Source organism: Pongo abelii, chromosome 6, assembly GCF_028885655.2.
Source record: "Pongo abelii isolate AG06213 chromosome 6, NHGRI_mPonAbe1-v2.0_pri, whole genome shotgun sequence".
Classification (NCBI taxonomy): Eukaryota; Metazoa; Chordata; class Mammalia; order Primates; family Hominidae; genus Pongo; species Pongo abelii.
Genome location: NC_071991.2, coordinates 44,594,178 through 44,617,274, shown reverse-complemented (window position 1 = coordinate 44,617,274; position 23,097 = coordinate 44,594,178). Strand labels below are relative to the sequence as shown.

The 23,097-nt window shown below is 38.3% G+C and overlaps 1 protein-coding gene across 19 annotated transcripts in view; it reads left to right on the top strand.

Moving 5' to 3' along the window:
* The window catches only part of SUGCT (succinyl-CoA:glutarate-CoA transferase), a 735,129-nt gene that overhangs the window by 292,071 nt on the left and 419,961 nt on the right, over window positions 1-23,097 (top strand). For 17 of the 19 annotated variants that reach the window (XM_063725726.1, XM_054560560.2, XM_002818027.5 and 14 more), the window contains one exon: window positions 17,595-17,666. The exons of the other annotated variants lie outside the window; for them this stretch is intronic. In XM_063725726.1, the coding sequence (XP_063581796.1) occupies window positions 17,595-17,666 (72 nt within the window). The remainder of the gene's footprint in view (window positions 1-17,594; window positions 17,667-23,097) is intronic. 19 annotated transcript variants of the gene reach the window in all.

The following is a 23,097-nucleotide window of genomic DNA, read 5'->3' as shown; positions in this document are numbered from 1 at the left end:
ATTCTTGGTTAGAATTTTTCTTTCAGCACTTTCAATTCATTGTCCTATTACCTTCTGTTCTGCGAGGTTCCTGCTGAACAAACCCACTGGTAGTCTTATAGAGACTCTTTTGTACATAATGGGTCAATTTTATCTTGCTGCTTTCAAAATTCTCCTTGGCCAGGCACGGTGGCTTACGCCTGTAATCCCAGCACTTTGGGAGGCTGAGGTGGGCGGATCACGAGGTCAGGAGTTCGAGACCAGGATGACCAACATGGTGAAACCTCATCTCTACTAAAAATACAAAAATTAGCTGGGTGTGGTGGCAGGCACCTGTAATCCCAGCTACTCGGGAGGCTGAGGCAGGAGAATTGCTTGAACCCAGGAGGCAGAAGTTGCAGTGAATCAAGATTGTGCCACTGCACTCCAGCCTGGGCAACAGAGTGAGACTCCCTCTCAAAAAAAAAAAAAAATCAAAATTCTCCTTTTGTCTTGGACTTTGGACAATTTAATTTCAATGTATTGCAGTGTAGATTTCTTTGTGTTTATTTTAGTTCATGAGTTTTGGGCTTCTTGAATCTGGATGTCTATTTCCTTCCCTGATTTAGGGAAGTTTTTAGCCATTATTTCTTCAAATAAGTACTTTATCCTTTCTCTCTCTCTCTCTCCTTCTTCTTTGTGAACTTATGTAATGTGCATATGGATCCGCTTGATGGTATTCTGTAAGTCCCTAGGCTTTATTCTCTTTTTTCATTCTTTTTCATTTTGCTCCCTTGATGCGATAATTTACAACGACCCATCTTTGAGTTTGCTGAATATTTCTTATGCTTGATCAAGTCTGCTATTGAATCTCTGTAGTCAGTTTTCCAATTCAAGGATTGTTTTCTTCAGGTCCAAAATGTCTGGTTCTTCATTATGTGTTCTGTCTCCTTGTGGAGCTTCTCATTTTGTTTATGTATCGTTTTCCTGAGCCATTGAACATCCTTGTGATGATTATTTTGAATTATTTGTCAGGTAATTGATATGCCTCTGCTTCTTTAGGTTCGTTTGTTATTTATTCTGGTCCTTTGATTGGGTCATGTTTTCTTTTTTTTTGTCTTATAACTTCTTGTTGATATCCACATGTTTCAAAAAGTATGTGACATATAATTGAGATTCACAAGATGTAAGATGCCATTAGGAATGAGGCAGTTGCTTAGTCCATATCTCTATTTTGTAGTCTGGTCTTAGTTTTAGTCTTTATTAGTCTTTTGGTTTTACTTAGTTAAGCCGAATATGGCCATCTCATCTCCACCTTCCTGTTTCCTTTTGAATCTTCAAGCTGATGCCGTTGATTTGTGCCAAGTAAACCTACTGGCTGGCATGGGAATGGTGCTCACGCTATTCTCTTCGATGAGGGAAGAGGAATGCTCAGTTGCATGATGTATAGGGCTGCTTCTTTAAGGTGTTTGGGGTGGAATAGAAATTTAACATATCTAATGTAATTGGGATGAAGAATTATAGTATTTGGGGAGGCATGCAAAGATAAATTATTTTCAGCACATTCTGTTATTGTGCATAAAAATATTTACATATTTTCCACCTTTATTTATAGAACAGGAATCCCAGAGAAACTGAAATATAATAATTACTCACACAGATAAATGAACTCTAAAATAAAACAGAATTTCTTGGCTACCCTTGATCTTTTAACTAATATAACCTGTTATAATAACTTTGGGGCGGGCATATACATACCACATATGTTATTATAAGTGGTTTTAGAGATCTGGAAATAATTATTGCTTTCTTCACCTTGTGACCTACTAGGATGACTTACTAAATTTTTTTCGTGTTGTTTTGGAGGAATGTTCCCATTTGTTCTGCTGTTAACTTACTTTGGAAGGGATAACTTCCTAGTTGGTCTAAATTTTGTTGCAAACCTTATATAACACTCTCATGACCTTAATCATGGTAGATGTGCCCATGCGAGTCCAATTCTTTTGAGTAACTAATGATTGAAAGGTATGTACAGAATACTATTCAGATTGTATCTTGTTTTTTCTTGTATTTCATAGAGTTCAATGGTTGAGGTACATTTGGAGACCTTAATCTTCTAGAAATTTATCATGGTTCCTTCTGTTGAATAAGCCTTGTCCTATTTTTTTTTTCTCTTCTTATAGTCACACACAGAATGGTGTAATGATTTTTTCATTGGCAGATTCAGGCTGAACTTCATATCCAGATTCATGGGGACTTGAGAAGGAAGAACTTAAACCATGCTCATGTCTGTGATCTTTTACCTTCTAATTATTAGTTTCCCAAGAAAAGAATTAGTCATATAGTCTTTAAGTATTGTGGCTTATAATATAGTTCTTTCTAATCATATAGTAGTAATTTATCCTTCTGGTATCTATCTTAATCTCACATGCATTTTAGATGCCTTGAGTTAGGCTTCCAGATCTGATCATCCAGTACAAGAAGTAAGTCCTATAAAGAACAAATCCAGACCCTGGAATATGGCAGTCTCCTCAAGGTCCTGCCTGGTGCTTGTTGCCTGCTACCTTTTCCATCATTTTTTTTCAGTTATAAATGTCTATACATATATATCAGATAGAGCCTTCCCCTATGCTTTTTCTGACCCTGGGGTTGACTTGTTTTAATACTTGGTTACTCCATGAGAATTTCACCTGCTGCTGTGGGTCAGCAGGACCCTCCCATAAGGACTAATTTTCCGCTGAATGAGCCGAGTAGCCATTCACACTTCCCATAGTTTGCCAAGCTGAAAGATGTTTTGAGAGTCTGTATACTTTAGATTCCAACCCTCTGTACAGGAACCCAAATTTGGATGGCAAATATATGTTATTATCAGTGTATATCCCATTACTTGGTAGTAGCTATGTGGAAAGGGTACAAAGGCTGACCCTCTATGCTTCAAGGCCAACTTTTGGCCATGGTAAGAAGAATGAGAAGTACCTAATAAGAGGGACTGAGGTCCTCATTGTTCCAACTATAGGACATACCTATAAATCTTGATAGAACTATATTCAGCATGTCACTTTAACTAATATTCACCCTTAAACTTGGGTGATCATCTGTGAGGAAGGAAGTTTGGGGAATCTATTCTTAGCATGCTTGCCTTTTTCAGTTGGTCCTTATCTTTGATTCCCTGAAACTCTCCTCTATTTTATGCTTACAATTTTGCCACCAAGCCTTATAATGTCTCATATTTCATGAATTGCCTAGGTTGCTGTGACACACTGACATTGATTTAAAAAGTTTATTGGGTTCTAATATCCCAGATACTGTCTTAGATGCTTAACTAACTAGCATCTTGAACTAGCGTTTAAGTTGCTCTTATCTGATATTCAGCCACCTACCCTCCCCAGAGATCACTCTCCATGCTTGCTCTACCTTTGTTCAATGGCTTGGGCTTCTGCTTTTGCCTATATTCTATGAGTTTCTCATTGAGTTAACTGTCTGGTTTCTGTCCCTCCACCCTTTGCCTTGCTATCACAATTCCTTATATGGGAATTTGGTGCTGAGTTTCTGAGCCTCATCCTCATATCTGGGATCCTGCAGCCTGTGACTCTCTGTATATCTCTTGGGCCATTTAACTACTGTGAGTTTCAAGACTTTTGCTATCAAAATTTTTCATCTCCCGTATGCCATACTTTATCTTGCTGACTGCTTTCTTTTCTTTTCTTTTTCTTTTCCTTTTTTCTTTTTTTTTGAGATGGAGTCTTGCTCTGTTACCGAGGCTGGAGTACAGTGGCACAATCTCAGCTCACTGGAACCTCTGCCTCCTAGGTTCAAGCAATTCTCCTGCCTCAGCCTCCTGAGTAGCCGGACTACAGGGGCGCGCCACCACACCCAGCTACTTTTTGTAGTTTTAGTAGAGACAGGGTTTTGTCATGTTGGCCAGGCTGGTCTCAAACTCCTGACCTCAGGCGATCCTCCCACCTCTGCCTCCCAAAGTGCTGGGATTACAGGCTTGAGCCACCATACCGGCCATGACTGCTTCCTAGTACTGCACTTGCTCAAATTTTCCATACTCTGGGATGAAACTCTGCTGTCACCTGGGCCTGTACTCTAATGCCACTTTAGGTCTAGTGGGCAGGCCTAATTTCAGGGCCTCCCCCAATCTCTGTCTCACTATGTATGCTCTGTGTTTTGTCATTGATAAATCCAGAGATATGATGAACAGATATGCTTGGGAAACATTATTGGCAATACACTATATAAGCCAATTTAGAATATTTTTTATTGTAACTATAGTTACTATTTTTTTCTAGCTTGATTCTTTGCTTGTAGGTAGTGAAATGTGGTGACAGCTTGACTAAAGCTCTGTTCTATAAATGCCTTTAGTCTGAGGTAAATGTAGGCTTTGTCAGAAATGATATTTTCATATATGGCACATAGATGGTACAGAACTGTGATTGTTGTAACATGTTTGAGATACAACAAAGAGTACTTAAAAATATTTCATACGCTCAAGGAATTTTTACCTTGGGTTGTTCCTGAAAAATCAATATGGTCCCTTGTCTAGCATTTTTTGTGTAGTTTCTATAAAGCAGTAGCTGCTTTTGGTAGGCTATTCAAAATAATCTGGCTTAGCATTCTTTTGGAATTTTTACCTTGGGGTGCTCCTGAAAAATCAATATGGTCTCTTGTCTAGCATTTTTTTGCATAGTTTCTGTGAAGCAGTAGCTGCTTTTGGTAGGCTATTCAAAATAATCTGGCTTAGCATTCTTTATAATACAGTTAGTTCAGGTTTCTTAAAACCAGTTTTTGGCCTATATTCCTCAGGAAGAAAAACTCTATGTGTCATTTTACCTTGTGCCCAAGATACATGGTAACTGCCTTCTTGAATAACAGCAGGCTTTCTTCACAAAAAGTTTTCTTTATAAGAAAAATAATATCCATTGACAACATGTAAAGAATAGAAAATATATGAGGCAGTTGCCCATTTCCCTCCTTGTCATCACCTCCACACCCAGTATCAGAAATGGAGTGATTGAAAATCCTAGATATGTTGAATTGGAAGTAAAATTTAATTTATTTGAGGAACCTCAAGGATATATGTGAGCATTCCAATTTCCTATTATGGAATTAGCAAAACCTAGCCTGGATCTGGGGCAGGAAATCAGTATATAATGTTGCTTTCAAGGTTACTCTAGAATTACCTAATTCAAAGCAAGGGCTTATATTTAGCAATGAGCTCTCAACATGGTTTGTTCCATGTAAAAAATGTCCTGCCAATGCCAAATTAGTAGTAGGTGAAGTTGGAGACTCCAGGGCTCATCTACCATTTGTGGCATTGTTCCATCCATAGATGACACTGTTCTCCATTTGTAAGTAGTCTGTGCCTCATTGCCATCTGGCTCAGCCCAGTTCCAGTGCCATAAGGTGAACTGAACTGTCAGTGGTAGGAAATAGTGCTCTATGTTTATCATGATGTACTAGCACAGACCCAGAAGTCAATAACTGCTTGGCATTCCAGAAAACATTCTCATGGCAGTGAGTTAAACTTCATGGAATGTCTTTTTCCAGTGGGTGATGAAGTCATTTAGCAATGGTTACCTTTTGTGGAAGAAAATCTTGTTAAAAAGTAAGTAGCCCTGGGAAGCCTTGACGTTTATGCTCTTGTTTTGAAGTAGACATACTACAAATTTTTTGTATTTTATTTAGGCCAGGGAAAATACTAGATGCACTGATAAAGTAACTTAAGAAGATAACATAGGAACTTCCGGTTGTACATTTTTTTCTTTTCCCACTTGATTATATGATATATTGTGTTGACATGGACTTCTGAAACCCGTATGTTTTCATCTTTAGTCAGCTTTATAATTAGGATGTCATCAAATGAGGCTAACATGCCTGGAAGCCCAGAAAGCAAAGTCCCTGGGAAGGAGTAGAAATTTCCAGGAGCAGCAGAAATTCTCAAATGACCTTCTCAATTCCCCGCCTTCACATCTGCTCCACAGTCTGCACTTCTGTATCTTATATCTCAGGGGTGGTCACATCTTCTGTGTGGAGCTGCTCTAAATAGAGAAACTAAACACTGAACCTCCATTCCCTTCTCCTTTTGTTTCTCCTAGTTTGATCATGAAGTTCTTTAGTTTTGTCGTGTCATCAAATTCCTTGACCCATCATTATTTTCTCAGTCTTGTAAAAGATCTCCCTCTCCAGGAGAGGAGGTTTCTCACAATGAACATATGATGAAAATGTGCATTTGTGTTTGGTTTCCCTATCGGTGAATTTTGTTGTGCCAGAATGTGCACAGCTCCTAGTGAGAAGGATGTCTTTCTTCGGGAGTAATACAATCTGGTCTCCTGTGAGGCAATGCTTGGTTTTGGCCTTGTCCTTTAAAAATTCTAGACACTTGCCCTTGCTGCTGTCTCCCCACATCATTTCATTCAGAAGCAATTGTTTCTTGAGTTTCTTACAGGAGACACACTCCAGTCCTGACTGTTTACAGCCCAATTCGCTGCTTATGGTTTGAGCTCTCCCTGTGATAAAGAATCTGGTAGTGGTGTGTGTGCACGGCATGTTATCACTTGGTTTGCTTTCTTTTAGACTGAGGCAACCAACAGAATGAGGAGAAGAGAAGGAGGAGTGATTTGCAGGGCCAGTGAAGGCCTGGGAGTCAGGACCTAAGGGCTTAGAATTCACTGAGGAGTTCCTTTCTTGTGGGACCAAGTACAGTAGTAATTATATAATAATTATAATATACTATAATATACTACTATATATATAGAAAGTATATATATAGAAATTGTGTGTGTGTGTGTATATATATATATATATATATATGGAGAGAGAGAGAGAGAGAGAGAGTTGCTGCTGTCTCATAGCAGCAACTATTTTATGTACTTCACACTGTGGATCTCTAGGCATAACCTGAACCTGCCTCACTCCTTTAATCACTGATTGAAGCATTCTACATTCTAACCATCCATCGTCTCTTGTTCTTTCACCTTACTTATTCAGCCACTCCCGTCATGACTACTCCTAGACCTCATCAGGACTTCTGACCCACTGAGACACCTCCCCATGCCTAGCCATAATCTCCTATCTTTACCACTTTCTTTCTTATACAGCTAGTCTGTGGTTCATTGCTCAGTAACATTCTGGCTGATTTTCCTACGCATATATCTTTTTGTCATATCCATCTGGCAACACCCTAAAGCTAGTGAATGTAAATATACTTTAGTCTATGTCTGGATAGCTGAGAGATGATAGAGAAAGTCACTCAGTTGGGCTCTCAACATGTCAGTATCCCAGTTGTGTTAACTGGTCCCAGTGCTACGCCACTGTCTTCAGTGATATGTCAGAACTTCTCTACTCTTTTTTAGTCTTTCATTCTCGTATTTCCCCAATCTTCTCTCAGTTAATAAGAAGGTAGAAGCATCCAGTGGGAACTTCCTGGGTCCTCCTCGACATGGGAACTCCATCTGCAGCCATGCTCACACTGTGCTTTCAGTCCGTGCTCATCCCTGCGCTTCACAGCCAGACTGCTCAGACAGATGTCTGCGTGTGCTCGCTGCCTTTCCTTAACAGTTATGGAGTCCGTGATTCACTCCAAACTGCATTCTCTTCGCATGACGACACCGGACACCTCTTGCTGATGTAATGGAAGTCTACTTTGTAGGCATTCTTCAGTCCTCATCTTACGCTCTGAGTACTTCTCTTGCCTGGATTTCAAATGGGAGAGGCCTTCAGACTCCTCACTTAACTCCCTTTTTTTCCTACTCTGCAGTGTGAACTTTCTTCCTAAATGATTTGGTCCATGTGATGACTTCAATTATAGATAATAAGCAAATGAGTTAAGTTTTTTGTCTGTTTTTTTTTTTTTTTTTTTTTTTTAAAAGACAGATTCCTGCTCTGTTGCCCAGGCTGGAATGCAGTGGCCTGATCTCAGTTCACTGCAACCTCTGCCTCCCGGGTTGAAGCGATTCTTCTGCCTCAGCCTCCCAAGTAGCTGGACTACAGGCATGCACCACTACGCCTGGCTAATTTTTGTATTTTCAGTAGAGACAGGGTTTCACTAATGTTGGCCAGGCTGGTCTCAAACTCCTGGACTTAAGTGATCCACCTGCCTTGGCCTCCCAAAGTGCCAGGATTACAGGAATGAACCATTGCACCCAGCCAAGTTTTCATCCACAGTTCAGACTTTCACCTGGTACCCATCTTACTCATGTGAACTTGTCACTGGACTATCTCAAAAGCTCCTTAGAAACTTAAGCGTCATCATGACACCTTTTTCTCCCTTAGATTTCAACTCTCAACCATGATATTCATGATATTTACCAAGTCAGTAAATTTTACCATCTCAATCTATTTCTAGGGACTTTTCTAGGATCACTTTTCTAGGGACTCTTTCCTGGCTTCAGCACTCCCAACCAAGACATTAGGTCCACCTATCCTAAGATCTCATTGTTTGGGTGGCTGAGGTTGGAGGATTGCTTGAAGCCAGGATTTTGAGACCAGCCTATGCAACACAATGAGACTCCTTCTGAGTAGTCCTAGCTACTCAGGAGGCTATGTGAGCAGGATCTCTTAAGCCCAGCAGTTTGAGACTGCAGTGAGCTAGGATTATGCCAGTTTACTCCAGCCTGGGTGACAGAGAGAGATGCTGTCTTTAAAAAAATAAAAGATCTCATTGGGTTTTGTACTTTTCTTTTCCAGTGCCTGTCACTGTTTGTAATTACTTATGTGAGTGTTTGATTAGTGTCTGCTACTTTATTAGATTGTATGTCTCATTTGTCTTGTCATTTTCTACCCATTGTACCCAGAGCCTAGCACATAGTAAGTTATATCAATAAATATTTGCCAGGTACATGAATCAATGTACTTTATGAACTTTGTCAAAATAATTTTAAAGGTAAGTACTGATCATTCCTATTTTAGAGATGTCAAAACTGAGGCTCTTAAATTATGTAAATTGTCTAATATCACACAGGTTAATTATTAATAAATTTCTTGGGTGGGATTCATTTTGCTATTTTATCCTTCAGGCCTTACTGGGGTAAGGTTGGCTTTTTAAGGTTCTTAGTTGGATCAGACATTTTCTTCAGAGTTTCAGTATGAAATTTAATAATTTTTTATTTGTGATATTAACATATGAAATAGGGCTTGATCTGAATACAAAAAAACTAAAAAAAAACAAAAACCCTCCAGTTTAAATGAACTTAGAATGTTGAAGCAAATTTTGAAAAAGATATTTTGTGTCATGAAAAACAATGCTATTTAAAAATGCTTGTGATAGGATGTTAAATGAAAAAAAATGCAGTCTAGAAATTCATGTATAGTAAGATACTCATGTAATTGCCTGACCAGTTCTTCTTGCCTGTTGCAGAGATGGAGCCAATTTGCTGAAACAGCAGTGTTACAGTAGAGAAAGAGATTAATAATCACAGGCCAGCAATGTATGGGAAGTATGGAAGTATGGGAGTTTGGAAGTATGGGAGACATTTCTTAAATCAGCCTCCCAAACAGCTTGGAGTTTAGTGATTTAAAGAGTAATTTGAAGGCTGAGGGAGAGGGATTGGGTGCTGCTGATTGGTTGGGGATGAAATCTTAGCAGTGTCCAAGTTATCTTAGTACTCTGAGTGAGTTTCTGGGTGGGGGTCTCAGGACTGGTTGTATTAGTTCCTTCCTATGACTCATGGGTCTGGGTAGAGTTAAGTCATTTGCCAGAATGTCAAAGTCTGAAAAATATCTCAAAGACCAATCTTAGGAGGTTTCGACGATAGTGATGTTATCTATAGGAGCACTTAGGAAGACACACATCTTTTGACTTCTGAAATAGTAAATCCTTATAGAAAGGTAAGCAAGGGAACAATGCTAGTTATCATTTAATTAAGCCATATCTTAGAATTCAAGTCCCTTCTCTAATGCTAATCATGTATCCTTTCATTAGTCTTTATTTATTTATTTATTTATTTATTTATTATTATACTTTAGGTTTTAGGGTACATGTGCGCAATGTGCAGGTTAGTTACATATGTATACATGTGCCATGCTGGTGCACTGCACCCACTAACTCGTCATCTAGCATTAGGTATATCTCCCAATGCTATCCCTCCCCCCTCCCCTCACCCCACAACAGTCCCCGAAGTGCGATGTTCCCCTTCCTGTGTCCATGTGTTCTCATTGTTCAATTCCCACCTATGAGTGAGAATATGTGGTGTTTGGTTTTTTGTTCTTGAGATAGTTTACTGAGAATGATGATTTCCAATTTCATCCACGTCCCTACAAAGGACATGAACTCATCATTTTTTATGGCTGCATAGTATTCCATGGTGTATATGTGCCACATTTTCTTAATCCAGTCTATCATTGTTGGACATTTGGGTTGGTTCCAAGTCTTTGCTATTGTGAATAATGCTGCAGTAAACATACGTGTGCATGTGTCTTTATAGCAGCATGATTTATAGTCCTTTGGGTATATACCCAGTAATGGGATGGCTGGGTCAAATGGAATTTCTAGTTCTAGATCCCTGAGGAATCGCCACACTGACTTCCACAAAGGTTGAACTAGTTTACAGTCCCACCAACAGTGTAAAAGTGTTCCTATTTCACCACATCCTCTCCAGCACCTGTTGTTTCCTGACTTCATTAGTCTTAAAAGGCAGTTTTGATCCCTGAGCAAGGAGGGCTTCTGGAAGGGACTGTAAAGTTAAAGAAGTCAGTTAGCTTGTGCAATTAGAAACAAGATGGAGTTAGTTAGGTTAGATTTCACTCACCGATAATTTTTGTGTCATATTTCTCTCAAAGGTAGTTTCCTTAATGTAAAAACACATACAAAGAAACTAGAAAGAAGAATGCTACTTAATAGTTGCTTCTTCTGGGTGATGATATCATGCAGTTTTTTTCCATCTTATATTTTTCTGTACTTCCCCAATTTTCTACAGTGATAACATATTATGTTTTATTTATTTATTTTTGTCTTTGTATAGGACCATTTAATGCCTTCTTTACTAGAAAAGTTGTTGATGGTAATCTATCTCATAGACTTTACCTGGCAGTTGGAACTTGCAAAATGGCTTAATTTGGTAGTTTCCAAACCTTGTTAAAAAGCTTAAAAAGTCCCAAATTCTTATAAAAAGCTCATTTTTTAAAATTATACTTTAAGTTCCAGGGTACATGTTTACAACATGCAGGTTTGTTACATGTGTATACATGTGCCATGTTGGTGTGCTGCACTCATTAACTCGCCATTTACATTAGGTATATCTCCTAATGCTATCCCTCCCCCTTCCCCCCACCCCATGACAGGCCCCAGTGTGTGATGTTCTCCATCCTGTGTCCAAGTGTTCTCATTGTTCAATTCCCACCTATGAGTGAGAACATGCAGTGTTTGGTTTTCTGTCCTTGTGATAGTTTGCTGAGAGTGATGGTTTCCAGCTTCATCCATGTCCCTACAAAGGACATGAACTCATCCTTTTTTATGGCTGCATAGTATTCCATGGTGTATATGTGCCACATTTTCTTAATCCAGTCTATCATTGTTGGACATTTGGGTTGGTTCCAAGTCTGCTATTGTGAATAGTGCCGCAATAAACATACGTGTGCATGTGTCTTTATAGCAGCATGATTTATAATCCTTTGGGTATATACCCAGTAATGGGATGGCTGGGTCAAATGGTATTTCTAGTTCAAGATCCTTGAGGAATCACCACAGTGTCTTCCACAATGGTTGAACTAGTTTACAGTCCCACCAACAGTGTAAAAGTCTTCCTATTTCTCCACATCCTCTCCAGCACCTGTTGTTTCCTGACTTTTTAATGATCACCATTCTAACTGGTGGGAGATGGTATCTCATTGTGGTTTTGATTTGCATTTCTCTGATGACCAGTGATGCTGAGCATTTTTTCATGTGTTTTTTGGCTGCATAAATGTCTTCTTTTGAGAAGTGTCTGTTCATATCCGTTGCCCACTTTTTGATGGGGTGTTTGATTTTTTCTTGTAAATTTATTTTAGTTCTTTGTAGATTCTGGATATTAGCCCTTTGTGCAATGGGTAGATTGCAAAAATTTTCTCCCATTCTGTAGGTTGCCTGTTCACTCTGATGGTAGTTTCTTTTGCTGTGCAGAAGCTCTTGAGTTTAATTAGATCCCATTTGTCAATTTTGGCTTTTGTTGCCATTGCTTTTGGTGTTTTAGACATGAAGTCTTTGCCAATGCCTATGTCCTGAATGGTATTGCCTATGTTTTCTTCTAGGGTTTTTATAGTTTTAGGTCTAACATTTAAGTCTTTAATCCATCTTAAATTAATTTTTGTATAAGGCATAAGGAAGGGATCCAGTTTCAGCTTTCTACGTATGGCTAGCCAGTTTTCCCAGCACCATTTATTAAATAGGGAATCCTTTCCCCATTTCTTGTTTCTGTCAGGTTTGTCAAAGATCAGATGGTTGTAGATGTGTGGTATTATTTCTGAGGGCTCTGTTCTGTTCCATTGGTCTATATCTCTGTTTTGGTACCAGTACCATGCTGTTTTGGTTACTGTAGCCTTGTAGTATAGTTTGAAGTCAGGTAGCGTGATGCCTCCAGCTTTGATCTTTTGGCTTAAGATTATCTTGGCAATGTGGGCTCTTTTTTGGTTCCATATGAACTTTAAAGTAGTTTTTTCCAATTCTGTGAAGAAAGTCCTTGGTAGCTTGATGGGGATGGCATTGAATCTATAAATTACCTTGGGCAGTATGGCCATTTTCACAGTATTGATTCTTCCTATCCATGAGCATGGAATGTTCTTCCATTTGTTTGTGTCCTCTTTTATTTCCTTGAGCAGTGGTTTATAGTTCTCCTTGAAGAAGTCCTTCACATCCCTTGTAAGTTGGATTCCTAGGTATTTTATTCTCTTTGAAGCAGTTGTGAATGGGAGTTCACTCGTGATTTGGCTCTCTGTCTGTTATTGGTATATAAGAATGCTTGTAATTTTTGCACATTGATTCTGTATCCTGAGACTTTACTGAAGTTGCTTATCAGCTTAAGGAGATTTTGAGCTGAGATGATGGGGTTTTCTAAATATACAATCATGTCATCTGCAAACAGGGACAATTTGACTTCCTCTTTTCCTAATTGAATACCCTTTATTTCTTTCTCTTGCCTGATTGCCCTGGCCAGAACTTCCAACACTATGTTGAATAGGAGTGGTGAGAGAGGGCATCCCTGTCTTGTGCCAGGTTTCAAAGGGAATGCTTCCAGTTTTTACCCATTCAGTGTGACATTGGCTGTGGGTTTGTCATCAATAGCTCTTATTATTTTGAGATACGTCCCATCAATACCTAGTTTATTGAGAGTTTTTAGCATGAAGGGCTGTTGAATTTTGTCAAAGGCCTTTTCTGCATCTATTGAGATAATCATGTGGTTTTTGTCTTTGCTTCTGTTTATGTGATGGATTATGTTTATTGATTTGCATATGTTGAACCAGCCTTGCATCCCAGGGATGAAGCCAACTTGATCATGGTGGATAAGCTTTTTGACGTGCTGCTTGATTCGGTGCAGAAGGCAAGAAATAACTAAGATCAGAGCAGAAATGAAGGAGATAGAGACACAAAAAACCCTTCAAAAAATCAGTGAATTCAGGAACTAGCTTTTTGAAAGATGAACAAAATTGATAGACCCCTAGCAAGACTAATAAGGAAGAAAAGAGAGAAGAATCAGATAGACGCAATAAAAAATGATAAAGGGGATATCACCACTGATGCCACAGAAATACAAACTACCATCAGAGAATAGTATAAACACCTGTATGCAAATAAACTAGAAAATCTAGTAGAAATGGATAAATTCCTGGACACATACACCCTCCCAAGACTAAACCAGGAAGAAGTTGAATCCCTGAATAGACCAGTATCAGGCTTCGAAATTGAGGCAATAATTAATAGCCTACCAACCAAAAAAGTCCAGCCGAATTCTACCAGAATTCTACCAGAGGTACAAAGAGGAGCTGGTACCATTCCTTCTGAAACTATTCCAAACAATTGAAAAAGAGGGAATCCTCCCTAACTCATTTTATGAGGCCAGCATCATCCTGATACCAAAGCTTGGCAGAGACACAACAAAAAAAGAGAATTTTAGACCAATATCCCTGATGAACATCTATGCAAAAATCCTCAATAACATATTATTTTTAAAGATCTTATTTAAAATGTTTATTAAATAAATACTGTAGCAGTAACAGGGAACAAATAATTATTAAAAAGAACTCCTAATCTTACCTGAATCTTTATAAAATCTATTTGATAATCTTTAGGCTGATTATATTCTGAGGCTCAGTTGCCATGAGTTCTTCACTTTTCAATGATCATTGACTAGTTACCTTTGCTTAAAATTATTATGTTTGCTGGTTTATTATAAAGGATATTAACAAGGGTACAGATGAAGAGATGTGTATTGTAAGGTATAGGGAGGGGTACGGAGCTTCCATTTCCTCCTGGGGCATGCCATCCTTCAGGAACCTCTGCATGTTCAGCTATCTAGAATCTTCTTAAAAATTTTAAACTTTTATATTGATAAAAGATATATTTAAATATATGTTGGTGGCTGCAGGGAAAAATATGCATTTCTTTACTTACTAAAAGGAAATGAACAGCCCAGAAAATATAAACTTATTGGACATGTCACTGATCCAAAATTTGGCAAGCCTTTCTTCACATTATATGTTCCAACACAGATTGTTACTTCACGTTTACTTATTTGCCCCCCATCTCACCCTTCTCCACAAAAAAGCAAGCAAACAACCTGTGTAACTTCACAGTTGTCAATGGTTCCTTGCAATACTTGAGCTCAAAATCCTTTGTACCTCACCCACAGCTTTGTTGCAGATTTTCTTTCTGTAGTTGAGAAACACTAATGCGTTGTCTATGACACTAACTTTACTTTTGCCCTCATGGACAAGGGAGAATGTTTGAAAGAGTTTATGTGATATCTCCTTAATAGCATTCCTTACCAAATCAAGCAACAATGTAAATAGAATAAAACCTTTTTATAATGTATTTCTTGAGATCTATTTTAGTTACCATTGTGTTATCTGGAAGCAATCATTTGGTTGATTCATTAGCATTTACCAACTATTTATTAATTGCCTAACATTCTTCAGATATCATGTTAGGATGATGAAGACTGAAATTAAGACATGACCAACACAATCTCCCAGTTCCACTCTACCAGAACTGTATAAAAGAACTTTATGTGATGATGGAAGTACTCTGTGTCTGTGCTGGCTAATACAGTAGCCACTAGCCACATGTGGTTATTGAATGCTTGACATTTAGCTAGTGTGACTATGGATCTGAATTGTTAATAACAGGTTTATTGGAATGTAATTCACGTACCATATAATTCACCCATTTACAGTGCACAATTCAGTGATTTTTAGTGTATTCAGAGTTGTGCAACCATCAGTCAATTTTGGAACATTTTCATTACCCTGACAAGAAACCCAGTATTCATTAACAATCACTCCGCATCTTCCCCCAGCTTCGACTGCTTTATGCAGCCACTAGTGTGTTTTTCTGTCTTGATGGATTTGCCTATTTTAGACATTTCGTATAAATAGAATCACAATATTTGGCCTTTAGTGACGGGCTAATTTCAGTTTATTTAAATTTAATGATCACATGTGGCTAGTGGCTAATGTAAGAAGCAAGTGAAGTGAAAGACCAAAGACAGATGTTTAAGGAATGCTGAAGGCTCAGGAGAAGAAAATCCTACAGAAAGGGTATGTGCAAAACAGAGAGCTAGGAGATGAACTTGGACAGAGCCTGAAGATAAGAGACCTTCATGAAGGAGGGAATGGTTAACAGTACCAAATAATACAGAGGGTTCAAAAAGTATAGTTCAGTGTGATAGTAAGTATCCCGATGACAGAGGTCACTAGAATGTGGTCTTGGTGAGGAAGTGAGGGCAGGTGGCGCTCTTATGTCGTTATAGAAGAAGGGAACAAAGGAACATTCAAGATACCTTGAAAGGGGTGTTGGGATTGATCAAAATTCTCTTCAGTTGTTGTTAATGGTATTTTTATGGAGAACTGAGCCTATATGTAGGCAGAAGAGAAGGATTCAGTGGAAATGAAGAAATTACAGATGATTAAGCAAGTTCTGAAGGATGCAGGTGGAGGTCATCAGCCCAGGAGTAAGTCCAGTCAAGGAAAACAGTCTTTTTTCTCAAAGGGAGGAGGGAGTGAAGAAAAAGTAGATGGAGATACAGCACAGTTTTTATGTAGAAAGGATGAAAATTCAAATAGCTAATTTACTTTGGGGAAGTAGAAATGAGGCCTTCTGAGAGTAAAATTTGGTTCCTCCGATTTCATTGTGATCATATGTGGAGAAGGAAGTGCTAAAACATTCTCCAGTGGGCTAGGTACTGTGGGTGGTTAGAGTGTCTGTCGCTGTCCACAGGAACCTGTCCCCAAAAAAGGACAGACATTTTTAGGTACATAAAGCCACAGGAGGTCCAGAGAGATACTGATGTGTCCATTTTTGCCACTAAAATTAAAGAGTGCCCAAAAGATTACATTTGAGTTCTTGAAAGAAGCAATGTAGCTCCATGAAGTCACTTTCCTTCCCTCTCCCAGTTCCCTCCCTCCCTCCCTTCCTTCCTTCCTTCCTTCTCCTTCCTTTGCTTCTCCCTTCTTTCCATCTATGCTTCTTATACTTTGTAGAAACATAATGCTTTTTGCCTTATAATGCTCTTTGCCCTACAGGGAAAAAATGAAAATAAAACAAAAAATTCTTAATTGTTCCAAACCATAATGAATATTTTATTTTGTACATTATAATGGATTTCTTTTATTTTTTTGAATCACTCTTTTTTGTTTTTTTTTGACAAATGTTGTAACAGTGGAAGAGTTAGGAAATGCTTAGAACCATCTAAATGAAACCAGCTATCCAAATATAAAAGAAAAAGGGCCAGGCATGGTGGCTCATGCCTGTAATCCCAGCACTTTGGGATGCTGAGATGGGTGGATCTTGAGCCCAGGAGTTTAAGACCAGCCTGGGCAACATAGCGAGACCCCATCTCTACAAAAAGTACAAAATTAGCTGGGCGTGGTGCCATGCACCTGTAGTCCCAGATACGCAGGAGGCTGAGGCAGGAGGATTGCTTAAACCTGGGAGGTGGAGCAGTAAGCTGAGATTGTGCCATTGCACTCCATCCTGGGAGCCTGGGTGACAGAGCCAGACCCTGTCACCAAATACATATATATATATATATATATATACACACACACACACACACACTCATATATACATACATACATACATATACATATATGTGTGTGCGTGTGTGTATATATATATATATATATATATATGGAGAGAGAGAGAGAGAGAGAGAGATCTAGTCTGTGATGATGGAAATATTCTGTCTGTGCTGGCTAATACAATAGCCACTAGCCACATGTGGCTATTGAATGTTTGACATTTAGCTAGTGTGTATATATATATTATATCTTTTGTGGAAGATATACTATATATGTATACACATATGAAAAAGATACAAATTAATCGATATTGAATTAATAACATTGCTTTAGAACAAGCTTTCTATATAGATATTTTAGAAATTAAACTTTTGTGGTCTTGTCAACATATAAATAATATTTACCTGTGTATTTATTTCTTTTAGGCTTTTAAAACCAAAGATGGCTATATTGTAGTTGGAGCAGGAAATAACCAGCAGTTTGCCACCGTGTGCAAGGTAATCTATGATTTTTGGGATTGGTCGATGATCTTGTACAAAGCCAGGGAAAGTTCAGTTTTGCCCAGGTCATAGCCAACTTAGGCCCCCTGTGTTAGCACCTAAAAGTATAGGATATTCATGCTTATATAGGATAAGGCAGAGTCCAAATTAGCATTCTGTGTTTTTTGTGGTATTTGGCTGTATTTTAAAATGAATCGTAGTAGCTTAAATTGTCCTAAAACTTGACCTGCCTACCATTCCAAACAAAATGGGGGAATCATTTTTAAAGGGACCTTTAACACTGGTATTTTTTTCTTTTTTTCCCTTCCCTCCTTCCCTTCCTGCCTTCCTTTCTTCCTTTCGTTCTCTCCCTCCTTCTCTTTTACTATATCAGGTTAATTGGACCCATATATAGTTAAGCTACTCCCATATTTATTTTATTTACTACTGGAAATTTTAAAACTTTTTTCAACTTAACCTTTATTTAATGAGTACCTTTCTGAAGAATTTATGTTTCAAGGTTTTAGGAATTAAGATTATATTAAAATTGTTCCTTCTCAACAAGGCCTTAAAATAAAGATCTTGGAATCATTTAAAATAATGTATTCTTAGGGATATTCTAAACTTGTAGCATTTACTAGACTTCGCGATTTCGGATCACTGCAACCTCCACCTCCTTGCTTCAAGTGATTCTCCTGCTTCAGCCTCCAGAGGAGCTGGGATTACAGGTGCACGCCACCATGCCTGGCTATTTTTGTATTTTTAGTAGAGATGAGGCTTCACTATGCTGGCCAGGCTGGTCTGGAACTCCTGATCTCAAGCAATCTGCCCTCCTCAGCCTCCCAAAGTTCTAGGATTATACAGGCGTGAACCACTGCACCTGGCCTACTAGACTTTTTTTTCTTTACTTGATGTTTATATTAATTATCAAGACTTTGGTGGTTTGTTTTAATTTTAGAACTTAGGTATCTGTTCATTTTTTCTAGTTTTAATCCAAGGAATAGAATCCCATTTTTATTTTTATTTTTCTTAAATATATTCAAAGGCCTTACCTGTTAAGGATATTTTTCTTTTTTTTTTCTTTTTTTTTTGAGAGACAATCAGTTTTTATACTAAATTTTACCATGAGCTTTCAGTGTTATTAAAGATGACTATGAGGGCTGGGCACGGTGGCTCATGCCTGCAATCCCAGCACTTGAGAGGCCGAGGTGGGCAGATTGCCTGAGCTCAGGAGTTCTCGACCAGCCTGAGCAACATGGTGAAACCCTGTCTCTACTAAAATCAAACAATTAGCTAGGTGTGGCGGCTGTGCGCCTGTTGTCCCAGCTACTCGGCTGAGGCAGGAGAATTGCTTGAACCCAGGAGGCGGAGGTTGCAGTGAGCCGAGATCGCGCCACTGCACTCAAGCCTGGGCGACAGAGGGAGACTGTCTCAAAAAAAAAAAAAAAGGGATGCCTATGAAATCCTGAATCTCATTTACTGTATTTAACTTATTATGTACAGAAATTATTTATTACTGTGCCTCTTTTGTATGAGAAGTTAGGGAGAAGAGCTAAAAACCACAGCAAAGGGATGGGAAGGACCATGGAGAAGGTGACAAATGGAGATAGTTCTGATTGCAGGAAGGGCTGAAACATCTGAGGTGGGAAAGAGGGGAGCCTTTTAAATGGTGACTCTGAGTAAGTGTAGGGAAAATCGATTCAAACATTTGATCTGGGATCAAAGAATCTTTATTATGAACGGTCAATGTTAAAAATATGAAACATACGGAAGCTGTTGCCTGTGAAGTCATTTGCGTACTCTAACTGCAGAGATGTATAAGCCAGTTCATTGCTATAAACGAGTACAGATTTTCTTCCTGGGCCATATGTTTTGGAGTTTTCTTTCTCCAGAAAATGGTGGGGTTGGGGTTGGGAGGACCTGGCAGTGAAAATTACTGCTTGACATACTCTTTAGTTTTGAAAATAACTGTACTGAATTCTTTGTATTTTTGATTCATTACTGCTGATCAAGTTAACACTTTTGAACTTCCTCATAAATATCCATAAGAACAGTTTTCAACAAAGGTTCTTATTTCAAAGCAGAATATTTGCCAGACGTTTTAGTACTGAAATATGACTTATTGTTATGGTGTGTTATAACACATTACTTATAAAGGAGACTATCAGAGGGCCTTAGGAATGGCACACTTGACCTTGATTTTCCCATATGAGAGTTAGGAATGATAATCCCTGTTATAGGCCATTAATCCAATGTCTATAAAAGTCTTTGAGATTCTCAGAAGATTTATGTGTACAGGATTCTTGAGTTTTTACATTATTAGCTAGGCATCCTGCATGAATGTTGCAATCTGATTGACTTTTTCAAATCTTTGTAATTATGCCCTCACATGTAAACTTGTCCTAAACACCTTCTTACCTAAGAAAAATCATCTGTTCCTCCATTCTGATGCAAGGTTTTCTTCCCTTCCCAGTTATGTGTAGTGTGTGGATTTCTTCTAAGCATTTTTTTTACTCATATTTATTTATTACTGAGAGCCTTGTTATTCAAACTGGGCTTATAGAAGATGGGGTTCCCAGTTCTTCACAGTGAGCCCCTCAAAACTGTTCTTTTGTCAAGTACACTCCATCAGGAAAGATGGGACAGCTTTAGTTCCTGGGGAGAAATGTGGCAGCACTGTCTGTGACAAATGAATGGAATTGACTTATGCCTAGTCTCTTTCCAAAATAGAATTGATATAGTGGTTGATTGATAATTCTTGGGGAGGAGCTGTATTAGCGAGCTTTCATTGTAAGGAGTTGGAGTGGGAGCAAGAATATTGGGTTCAAGTCTGAGGTCCAGAAAATCTTGTTGTGTATAAAGTGAACCTTGTTCATAACAAGTCCTACTTAATGTTCCTTACCATGATACAGTAAAGTATGAAAGTGAGCATATGTAAGCTATTTTAAGCTGATGGTTGCCACCCCTAATGGGTATTCCTATGTTAAATATTGAATATTGACATCCTTTTAAAAGTAATGTAGACTGAAGGCTTCTTTTATTGGAGAGACTACACATTGGTTCTCAATGTAGTATGCATAGGAATGTCCTTTAGCCCCATTCCCAGACATTTTACTTTAGTATGTCTGGGGTGAGGTAGAGGAAACTTCAGTTTTAAGAAGGACTGTAGGTGATTTTGGAGCAGGTTTTTAGACCGCCTGCTCCAAAATATAATATATCCAAGGTATAATGTTTAAGGCCTACTGTGAGTCTTATTAGTAGGTAGGTGAACTCCATCACGGTCCTTAATCTTTTCTAAGCATCTGTTTTCCTATGTATAAAATGAAGATTATAATATGTAATTATACTTATATACAACTTAGGGGTTTGTAAAGTGTTAGAGAAGTGAAGCACTTAGAATAGGCCTTGTTCATAGGTACTTAATAAATGACATCTATGAAAATTAGATATGAAGATTCTGGTTCTGAGGAGGAGAGAGTAAATACACTTTTCCCACTTACCCCGAGCACAGTAATCATACCTGGACAGAATTGCATGAATCCATGAAGCATGTATTGAAAGACTTTGAAAAGTAAATAGTAAGAGATTTAGGGGAGAACACCTGAATTTGAAGTACCTCTAACTGGCAGTCAACTTAACCAGCTTTTCCCTCCAGTTATTCCTTCACTTGAGTATAGTTGAACCTGAAACCTGGAAGTGAGCACCAGGCAACGCAGCAGATATCCAGGAAATGCTCTTTATTCCTGGTGCAAAGAACATGAAAAAGTGAGCTGTAATGTCAGAGAGAGTGTGGAAATAGTTTGTTTTCCCCTCCTTTCCATTTTCTTATGCCCCAGATCCCAAGTAATCCTGTATTGGAAACAGCAGATGAGCAGGAGCCAACTCTGAGAAAGAAGAACTTTCTTCATTGCTGAGCTGTGATCCCAAAGAACGGAGTGAATCTCCTTTCTTTTTCCACTTCCATCCTCCTATTGCATGGCCTCTGCCCTGGAACCATGCTGGGGAGTGGGATAACTAAAGCAGGAGCCCCAGGCAACTGGAAAATGGTAGAGAGATTGCAGAGAGAAGATCTTGACAAAGCAATCCTTGATGTTGTTTATGAACTCTTCGGATCACCTCTTACTTGCATATGCACTAATTTGATCCTAATCAGCATACCAAAGATGATAGGAACTGAATTAATAAATAGACAACTGCCCAGGTTGTCATATGACCATTAGGTTTGGCACTTACTAGTCAGATTCAAATAACACTGCAGAGGCTTTGAAACCTTAATCAACATGAGAATCAAAGCACACAGAAGGTGGGTTAGAACTGGCAGCCTGGATGTAACCAGGTCAATTGTCTGCTAAAACAGCAAGAGTAAAAATTCTCCTTAGAATTTAAACAAGACCCAGTGGCTCATAATATAATGTTCAAAATGTCCAGGATACAATCCATTATTACTGAGCATGTGAAGAACCAGAACTTGCATGAGAAAAGGCCATCAATGCCAATGCGAAGATGACACAGATGTTGGAATTAACTTACAAAGATGTTTACATAGCTATTATAACAACGCTCTAACAAGCATCACAAACACTGTTTAAATAAATGGGATATAGAAATATTTAGCAAAGAAATATAAGATATGAAGAAGAACCAAAGGGAAAATTAAAAACTTAAAAGTATAATAACCAAGAAAAAAATTACACCTCACTGGTTGAGCTCAATAGTGCAATGAAGATGACAAGGAACTTAAAGATAGATCAATAGAAATTATTCAATCTGAACAATAGAGAGAACAAAAGATAGCTCCTTCTACTCAAAACAAGAAATAACAGGAACCTGTTCAACAATAACAAAAAGTCCAATATTTATGTCATTGTAGTCCCAGAATGAGGGGAGAAAGTGTACATGCTGAAAAAATATTTGAAGAAATAACAATTGTGTATATACCAAATTTGGTAAAAGTTAAATGCCCGTAGATTTAATAATTTCAGCAAACCATAAATGGCATGAACTGAAAAAAATCTATGCGTGAATACATAATGTGTCCCTTAACAACAGGTGTATGTCCTGAGAAATGTGTCAGTTGGTGGTGGTGTGTGAATATCATAAAATGTACTTACACAAACCTAGATGGTATAGCCTGCTACACACATAGGCTATATGGGATAGCCTATTCCTCCTAGGCTATAAATCTGTACAGCATGTACATGTTACGGCACTCAATACTATAGGCAATTGTAACACAATGGATACACAAAAATCATCCAGAAAAACACCCAGAGGGAAAAAAAATGTATTATCCATGGGGGAACAGTGACTCAATTAACTGCATTTTTTTTTTGTCAGAAATTAATGCTAGGGAAGAAGTGGCACAACATGTTTAAAAGGCTGAATGGAAAGAAATGCCAACCTAGATTTCAATATCCATTAGAAATATCCTTAAGAAATGAAGGTTAAA